This window comes from Quercus robur, chromosome 6 (assembly GCF_932294415.1).
Source record: "Quercus robur chromosome 6, dhQueRobu3.1, whole genome shotgun sequence".
In the NCBI taxonomy this organism is placed as follows: Eukaryota; Viridiplantae; Streptophyta; class Magnoliopsida; order Fagales; family Fagaceae; genus Quercus; species Quercus robur.
The window spans coordinates 34,519,798-34,530,096 of NC_065539.1; the positions used below are offsets into that span (position 1 = coordinate 34,519,798).

Below are 10,299 nucleotides of genomic sequence, written 5' to 3' on the forward strand. Positions count from 1 at the left end.
GGAAATGGAAACGTCAACGCTTCTGTAGTTCTGTGCTCTCTTTTTATTTCTGGCTGAATTCACACTAACTTTTTCAATCAAGATGTACAATTTCAAATCTCTCTAAGATCATCAACTAGTACCATATAGGACTCGTTTTTTATTTTATTTTATTATTATTATGTGCTTTCTGACTACATTTTAGTTTACTATGAAAGTTAAAAAAATAATAGGGACAATCATTAAATGCTGGCTGACTGAATAAATTTTCATAATTTTTTTTTTTTTTTTGAGAAACTAATTTTCAGATTCACATGTGGTTACATGGTTGACTATTTGATTTGGGTGTGTTTTAAAATTTGTCGGATTGTTTGTAAAGTTGTGCTTCTTTGATTTCATAAGTGATAAATGTGTCTTCAATAAAGAAAATTTGTTTTATGATTATCAGCAATTATTGTGTCAACTATTACTAGTGTGTAGAATACCCTTTTATTATCTTCAAACAAACAAAAAAAAAAAAAAAAAAATCTCCTTATATTATTATTACTCATAATTATTGTAGCATGAACCCTTTTTTCTTTTTCTTTTTGATACTCAGAGGGTAGGGGGGGAGAATAGCATGAACCCTTTTAAATTTGTATTCGATGTTGCATTTGGTACGAAATTTTTTTTTTTGATGAGAAATTTGGTACGAAATTGACAGAAGAACAAGGTACCGAATCAATGTAACATATTCAATTTTTTTTATTTGATTTCTTCTACATGATTTACAAACAAACAAACAAATATATATATATATATATACATATATATGGTAATGTTTGAACATCTTCAATAATAAAGGTTACAAACAAGAGAAGAGAATATATATATATATATATATATATATATATTTTTTTTTTTTTTTGAAATTAAAAAAAAAAAATTCAAATAGGATTAAGTAAATCATAAATCATAGCTCATTAGTCAACTAAAACCCTGAGTGTTTTTTTTTTTTTTTTTTTAAATTAGGGGTTTAGGGTTTAGGGACCGTTGGCCATTTAGCTTAGTCCAAATTTTAAGGGAATTTGGGGTGATGATGTGGCGAAGGTCAAGGTGGGCATGGAACTTCCGGCGAAGATTCTCGACAGCAATACGGCAGCGTATAGAGGACGAAGGGGACTGGTCATTCTCCTCGGAGTGGTGGGGATCGGAGTCCCACGGTCACACCGTTCTCCGTTCTGCTTCCGACAAAGGAAACGGCGTCGTCTCCGTTCTCGCTTTCCCTTCCTCTAAACCTGTTAGCCTTGCACATTCTCTCTCATTCTCTCTCTCTCTATTAATCAACAATTAAACTTGATTTCTCAATTGATTTTGGTTGCAGAGTGAAGTGCAGTGGCCTAAAATGGAGAGATGGTTACAGGAAAGGTATGCAGAGGAGTGTCCAGGGTCAGGATGTGGAGATGAGGAGCGTTTTCGGATACTGGGTTACCAATGGCGCGCTCTTCGCTTTAATGATGATACTCGCCAGAGCACTGTCAAAGTAATGTCTGCTTATCGCCAATCCGAACCCGCTTCAATCTTCCTTATGCAGCAGCCACATTGCCTTGCTGTTCCATGTAAATACCCTTTTTCTTGTTATGCTCTTTGTGGTCTACTCTTGCCTTGCTTGTTAACTTCAGGACAATTCTGTGGTACACACAATATTTTTAAAGGTGTTAACATGAATGTTGTTTTTATTGAGAATATATATATATATATATATATATTCGATGATAATAAATGAATGGTTAAGATTGGATAGCTATGATACTAGGGTGCTGTACCTGTGTCATGTTATAATTTTTCAGAAATTACCTTTGTTGCCGTGTCATACCCTTACTTGTGTCCGTGTCCGTGCTTCCTAAGTTACAACAATGGGGGTGGAGGGATTTGGGCCCTGGCCATTTTTGTGGGAAACGTCAGGAGGTGCTAATTTTGCTACAAGACTCTTGGCAAATGACCCTTAAGTCTTATTGTGGTTTAGTGGTAGTATATCGGATGGTTCACATATTGGCATTTTGGGTTTGAAAAATATGGGCTGGCTTGGGTTTTCTAGACCCTTTTTGGTATTGGTGAAGTTATTAGGGCAGACTTGGAAGGTTTTGCAATAGGTTTTAGGGGTTAGTCAAAATACTAAATTAGCTCTGTAAATCATTGTAGGAGAATGGAGAGTACTCTAAAGCAATTGATAGATCAACAGATTAAAAATGTAGTTGTGGAGTGTGTTAGAGGTTGTGTCATCATCTGTAGACCTTTGGAGTATTCTTCTTTTTTTTTTATTCTTTAAAAGAAGAAAAAGATAAAATCTGTTTCAAGTTAATCAATAAATGGAGAAAGTGGATAGATGTGCTTTTAATAAACAAATTTTCAGTTCTGTTCAATCTCATATACATGCTTAACACTTGAGTATCTGACAGGTACTATGCTTGGAGTTTTTTTTTTTTTTTTCTTTTTTCTTTTTTTTAGCAGGCAGATTGTATTTTCATTAACACTTGTTAATTACTTGTAGCATTTATACACCTTATTGAATTTGAACCTCAAATATTAATGGCTCCTAAATAAGCTTTTCCTTTCATAAATATCACTGTTATATTCTCAGAAAAAAAGAAAGAAAGGAAAGAAAAGAAACCTAGCAGCCACATTGTGGGTCTGTAATAGTTTATACAACTTAAAAAAGTAGATGTCGGAAAACCCCATGTTTGGCTATGATTGAGGATCTATTTTTATTATTTTTCTCTTGCTTCATTCGCAGAACAATGAATGATTGTTGATTGAGGTTAAGTTTCTGTATTTCTACAGATCCTTGATTTGAAAGTCTTGGTACTTAGATACATGTGGGTGTGTTTATTTATCAATTCAAGCTGTACTACTGTTAGTGCTATTCTGATTGAAATGCTTGAGCAATAAAGATTTGTTAGTGAGTCAGTATGGAGAACTCTCACTGATAGAAATTAGTGTATGACAAGAGGGAAGTCATTCTCATTTCTGAAACTGGTGCAATTTTGGCAAATTGGAAATCTAGGCAGTTTATTTGTTGGATGCTGCGCTTATTTGTGCTTTGAATATATATATATATATATATATATATTTTTAAATATTTTTTTCTGTGTGTGTTGATCAAAGACTATAGATCTCTGTTTCTTGTCATGATAGATGTGCTAGTTGATCTTTGGTTATGGTTTTGTCTTTATCTTCAATAGAGTTTGACGATATGGTACCTTTTGCATCTGTGTGTGATGTTGATTGCTCCTACATTTCAAATAAAGATTCCTGAATGAATTGAACCATTGCTACACCTTTTTTGGTAGAATTTATTCTTTTTAATTTTTAAAGAAATTGAAGTAACCTTTTGGTCTCTTTACATTTTGCAGATCTGAAGAGTATGGTATCAGTTGGGTTGTCAACTATAGCATCTTGTGGTTATGATATCATTAATGCAGTGCATGGGAAGAAAACAATGAATATCTTATGTATTGGTCATGGTGGGGGAAGCTTACCATTATTTTTGGCTAGTAAAATCAAAGGTGAGAAAATATCACTTACCCATTGTTTATGTGCTGTGCTTTTCTTTTATTGGTGTCAGAGGTAGTTTGAAATTTAATGAACATTTTGTTTTTTCTGAAGTTTAAAAAAATAAATAAAAAAATAAAAAAGAAAGAAAAGAAAATCGTCAAATATTTTATTTTGAGTGTATTGATTCCACTGTGATTTCACATCACCCTTCAATAAGAATTAGCAAAAGCAATATCTCCTTGCATAATATGGATTCCAAACATTCATGATCTAGATGAATGAGTCAAATTGTGTGCCTGTTTGAAGGGAGCATCATTGCTATGGCTTTGAGGGCATATGCTCTATAAAGCAAGCACAAAAATAAAAGGAGCTGTTGGATGTTGCTTAGTGCTGCTGTAACTTTTTTTTCTTTCTGATCAGTAAGTATAATTGCTTAATTGAAAAAAGAACAAACACTTTATGTTCACGGTGATGAACACAAAGGGTCAAAAAAAATTACACAGCATAGCTAAGAGAATCATGAAATTCTAAAATAGAGGTACAATAAGTAAAGCCCCAAACTCAAGACAACTCAAATGGGTTGTGAATCAATAATGATTTCAACTGTTTGAGGAATCTTTTGACATTCTGAAACATGCGAGAATTGTGCTCCTTCCATACTAACCACATCAAACAAGATGGCACTAAATTCCAAACTACTGAGGAGTGCTTGCCAAATCAATTCTTCCACCCAAATAATGAGGATGAAACTGTCAGTGGCATTACCCAATGAACTCTAAACAAAGAGAAGACGTCACACCACAAGACATAAGTAAAATCACAGTGAAGCAATAAATGACTCACCGTTTCCCCACTGCACTTAAACAAAACTAACCAACTTGCAGTGCTGCTATAACTTATCAACCAAAAAGCTCTATGTAGAACTTCAGCTGCAGCAAAAGTGTCTATTCTGAAGCTCTATTTCTTTGAATTATTCGTGTTTCTTTTTTCCCACTTGGGAGGTTATTAGGAAATCTAAAAATATATTTTATGTTAGATAATGATTCACAACTTGACCTTTTAGCCAAAAATATGTTTTTTTTTCCTGGCTCCGTTGCTTTGAACTGCAAGCAGTGAATTCAAACATCCATAAAACATTGAAAAGTCTAAAAAGAACTTGAACCAGTTCTATCTCTCTGCCTGTGGGAAGCTGGATTGTCACAGGCTATATTCCAAATGTTTGGATATAGGATGTTTAAAGCACTAAGATTCTGCAGTAAGAACTCCTTCATCTAGAATGAGGAAACCTGCAGTTGAGCTAAAAGGTTCCAGAAAAGTAAAATTTTTAGTTCCCTTTCCTTCTTAATTTTTAATACATAGGAAGCAACCAAATGGGTTTTAATATTAGTTCTTTGAAAAACTAGAAGATGGATTTGTATGGTTTACATTAAAAGGTGGTCTGAATCATATTTTGCAATTCACAAGGACTAGTTTATTCTCAAATTCAGTACTCTTGAAATGAATCTGAGATCTGTTAATATGCTGCACATATGACATTATTATATGCAAATTTTTAGCTTTTAAAAAGGTTCACAATTTCTGAAAGCTACACTTATGTCCAATGATGTATCTCTCTTCTCTTCTTTTGTTTCCATTCTGATCATTACTACAGATTCCAGGTGCCTGTCACTAAATAAACTTGAAGTCTTTATGTTTAAGTAATTACTTTTCAACAACAACCAAGCCTTAGTTCCCAAATTTTTGGGTCGGCTATGTATCCTAAATAGACTAGTCAGTGTCGGCCACATGTATTTTTTTTCGTCGTTCTATTCTATCCGAAGTTATACTTTTCGTTACTTCCTTAAATGATATGTCATTTTTTTGTCCTCTACTCTTTTTTTTTTTTTGTCATTCCCTCTACTTGAATCAATTTACTCTTTTTTACTGGTGCATTAATCACTTTCCTCTAAACGTGATCAAACCATATCAAGGCGACTCTCCCTCATCTTTTCATTAATACAAGCTATCCCTATCTTTAAACAAATTTCCTTATATTCATGATATAGTGACTAAATTTTACACTGACCATTCACTTACCGTAACCTTCCTTTTTTCTGGACTTAAGACTGGTTGTAAACAAAATATATGGCACTAAGCACAAACATAGACAAAGTTATTGATTAATTACTTTAGAAGAGGGATTTTAACTGTTTTCTACGTATCCTCAAAGTGGTAGGAAAATGGAACTTGCTGTTTAATTTTATACATATGTTATGACCTTGCTTCATAATATTGCCTATAGATTCTCTTTCCTTATGTCATCTTGACATCCAAATGGTGCTCAAAGAAAAACCTCTGATGCTGTGTTGGAAATAAATTTGCATTTGCATACTTGTGTAATTGTGTTATTTTGAAAAGTATGTGAGAATTGTCTTTGTCATACACAGTGTGGTTAAGAGCACACTTGGTTGAAGTGAAGCTTGTTAAATGAATCATGCCTCAAGCATGCTTTTCTAGTGCTTTTTGTAAAAGCATGAAGTGAAGCTTGTTAAATGAATCGTGCCTCAAGCATTCTTTTCTAGTGCTTTTTGAAAAAGCACAAAGTATGCGCCTATGCATAATTTTATATTTTTTTGCTAAAAATATATGAGTCATGAAATTTTACGGCCCAATCTTGAAGGAAAAGCACAAAGCATGCCTATGCATGCTTTTTTATTTTTTAGCTAAAAAATATGAGCCATTAAATTTTACGGCTCGATCTTGAAGGAAAAGACATGAACCCTTGAATTATTATATAAACGCTATCTACTACATATACCTTTTTTGTTTACCTATCAAAGGATACAAACATGGATAATTTGCAATTCTTGTGCTTTTTGGTGTTTGCGTTTTGAATATATTTTGATTGAAATATATACTCCATTTTGATTAGTAGTCTTAGTTATTATTTTTATAAAGTACAAGAGAATTATATAAAATGTTATGTTTAAACTTAATGTGAATAGATTATTATCATATTGTCCATTGATTATTGATTTCAAATAACCATATAAAATTTTTAAGAAATTGGAATGACTTGCATAAAATTTGAACTTACAAGCTTTGTGCAATTGCACTATCCATTTGAGTTAAATAGGAAAAATATATTACTATTTTTAATTTATTAACTTTTCTTTAGTATATGTTGTGAATATTTCTATTAGATGTTATTATGCATTATGTTTGGAAAATCTACTCTTTACTGCAATCAAGCTCGCACTTATGCTATACGTTTAGGTTCTAGGAGGCATGTATGATTAAGTGTGCTTGACACTTTTACTAACACTGGATATCCATTATATTTTTGTATTGAATGATTGGCAGCTGTTCCCTGTTGGCAGCTGTTCCCTGTATACTTGACTCGCAGTTTTTGTGCTCCCTGCAGGTGCTGTTATTCACATAGTTGAAATTGATCCCCTTGTCATCTCAGCCTCAATCAAAGCTATGGGTTTTCCTGCTTTCTCAGTTATGACCCCATCAGGTGAGCGTGCCTTCTCCAAACCTAGTACTATTGATGAAGTACTGTGGAAAGGCATACATGAGAGGCTCTACCTCTATGAATCAGATGCTGAGAAATTTGTCCTTGACAACACAAATCTATATGATATGGTCTTCATTGATGCTTATGATGGTGAAGACATCTTCCCTCGCAAGCTTTGGGACCCAAGTTCCCAATTTCTAAAATCTCTTAGTAATCAACTTCACCCTGGACATGGCACCGTGGTGGTGAACCTTCATTCAGATTCCGATATCTTGGATCTTGTTGGGTCTGCTCCATCTTTTCTTCAGCAAATTTTGCCAATGGGAAAGTATGTTTCTGGAATAGGCAGAGCGTACATGGATGTGCTGGTTGGAAGTGGAAATTGTGGGAAAGAAGGTTCTGGTTTGGGTTTTACTGTTTCAGTTCCTTGGGTGTGTAATACATCTCTGGTTGTGTGCAGAGGTCTTCAAACAAGTGGTGGTTATTCTAACAGGGATTTGGTTATGAACACTATCTTATCCAAATCCCTGGAAGTGGAAAATCTTCTAAACTTACCATTCTCATGCTTGCAGTATATAAAGAGTGGTTTTATATTAGTTGAATGATCATTGAGTAGTATAAAGTTAGTTATCTTTGCAATTTTTGCAAACTGCAAGAGTATCTGGTTTTTTTTTTTTTTGGTTCTCCTATTCAACTTTATTTGAAATTTAGCACATGTTTATTGGGTGCTCCAAGCCATGCCCCATTCTTGGACTCTGTAGGGTTCTGTAGTTCCATTCCTTTATGGGAGAGTGGCAAATTACAGAATTGAATCAATTTTGATATAAGATGAGTGAAGGCTAAAATTGGTTCAAAATTGAATTTGCTTTATCTAATACGGAGTGTCTAGTTTGTCTAGACTTAGTTTAGAATCAATTTTGGTGGACAAACATATGTGAAAAATGTCAAATTTAAAAATTAAAACTTTTTTTTTTTGGGTAGAAATATGCATGCGGGGAATCTGCATTTAAAAGCATCAAAAATTTAAAAACTAGTTTTTTAAGGGAATATATTTTGATTCAATTAAAAAAAAATAATAATAATAATAAATTTTTTTTTTTTGAGAATAATAATAATAATAATTTAAATATGCTACATTAGTCCTAATTTGTCAGATTCTATGACATGGCAAAAATATATACCGAAAACAATGAAAATTGGTTATGTTGTCCCTAATTGGTTAGCCCCTTTCCCTATAGTCTTCTAATTCATTCTTGACAGATCCAATTGGGTGTTAGTAATCTGGAGTAAAATAATTCGAACCATTTCTGGTTTAATGTGCTTGACATGCCTTAAAGTGGTGCATTTTGTTTTTGTGTTTCATTTCCAATATATGTGTGTGCGTGATAGTTTTGATTTAGCAACGCACTGGATTTCTACCATGTCATTTACATACCAACTGAGCTTGGCGTTTGATAATTAGAAAGTAAAGTTACAGAAATTAAAAATGCAAGAGAACATAGACACATGTTTTTTAACATGGAAACCTTCTATGTTTGGAGAGGGAGAAAACCACAAGCACAAATCAGTTGAATATTCCACTATTTTTTTTAGAATGGTTATAATGGAGTATTGTGTTATAGTTGAGAAAGAGAGAGGAGAAACAACAAAGTACGAAATAATAAGAGAGAAGGGGAGAGAGCTTCCGACGGATTGATTTTTCTTTCTTAGGTCCGTCATTCTTTAATAGTAGTGTATGCATATATCACTTTCCTATTGGGTAAAATGTTGTCTTTTCATTGGAGAATGACAAGGTAGACCCTTGACAAAATAGGACAACATGCATTTGGTATTTCTATGCAATATAGCCAAACCTTATAACAAATGGTTGAAATTTGTTGATGTAGCTGTAATAGTCCTTGATTGATTTTGGCATTACTTTTACCCCTCATCTTAGATACGTAGACGATAACTAATGACTACATACTTTCTCATTTATACATAGCTTTTATCTCTCTCCCTTTCTTATTATTTTGGTATGCCTTGAACATGTGGTGATGTTGGATGGGCTATATAACCAATCTAATACCATCCCCGCACAATGTGCAAGCTCTCTCCCCACATAGTACAAACTACAAAGCCCTTTGGCATTTGGATAGCAAAAACTTGACTTGGGTTAAGAAATGGACCTTTTTGGATTAGTTGGACAAGATCTTAGGTAATAGTCCATTTTCTAAGACATTCATTATTGTAGAGGGTGTTTATCTATCAAAATAGGTTGGGTTTGAAAAAAAAAATTCAACTTGATTTGATCTTCTCACTTTGAGAAATCCACAATTAAGCCAATCTAACACAATTCATGATAGTTCTAAAAACCAGTTCATCCCAACATGTAAGAAATGGGTTTGGTCATCGAGTTGGGATCATTTTGTCATGCCTAATAAAACAGTTGGAATTTCATTCAACTATTTAAACATATTATTCAATAAATGATTGCAATTTACACAATCAAGTATAATATTCTAACTTGATCAAAATCAAGTCTCAAAGTCACAAATAAATCAAACTAAAAGATTAAGCTAAGTCTCAAAATTCAAAAGTAAATCAAACGAACAAAATTAAAATACATACATATATATATATATATATATTTTTTTTTTTTAAGCTATTGATAGTGTCTTGGATTGAAAATTTTGCCAACCTAAATTCAACACTTAAAAAAAACAAAAAAAAAACTACCCTAATGTATCTTACCCTTATTTGTCATCCATGAATTTAGACTTAATTCTCTCAATTGACAGTACCAAAATTAGTTCAAAAAGTCTTTTGATATGCATTTTGAAACACAAAGTTGCAATGTCGTAGATGAGATAAGGTTTAGACTATGGGACTTGTATGAGCCATGCTGATCGTGATTGGAGAAGAAGAGGAAAAAAAAAAAAAAAAAAAGAGAAAATTTTATCCAATGTGAATATTTTATATTTAAAAGACGGTTTTAAATTATTAAAATTATATCACTTGGTTAAGAACATTGTAGTTCAACCAATTACAATAAGAAAATTTTGTATTTCGATAAACAATATCAAAATTTCCCTAAATTTAAATTTAAAGAATGTTAGTAATTAGTATATTACTCAGTATGGTAGTAGCATTATATTTTAGTATTTAAAAAATATATATATTTTTTGTTATATAAAAAATAAATAAATAATTAAAAATAAATAAAAAAAACCAATATTTTGTTATTTCAATACGAAACTTGAAACCCTTTTGAGACATTTTTTCTATATTTGGTTTGGTTTGCCCTT

At 32.5% G+C, this 10,299-nt stretch overlaps 1 protein-coding gene across 1 annotated transcript; it reads left to right on the top strand.

Annotated features, from left to right (window-relative positions):
- Positions 1-7: 7 nt before the first annotated feature.
- Positions 8-7,873, top strand: LOC126688552 (uncharacterized). The gene is made up of 5 exons (XM_050383281.1): positions 8-84; positions 991-1,258; positions 1,343-1,577; positions 3,372-3,524; positions 6,917-7,873. Coding segments are annotated over exons 1-5 (1,359 nt in total). The 5' UTR covers positions 8-82; the 3' UTR covers positions 7,618-7,873.
- Positions 7,874-10,299: the final 2,426 nt, after the last annotated feature.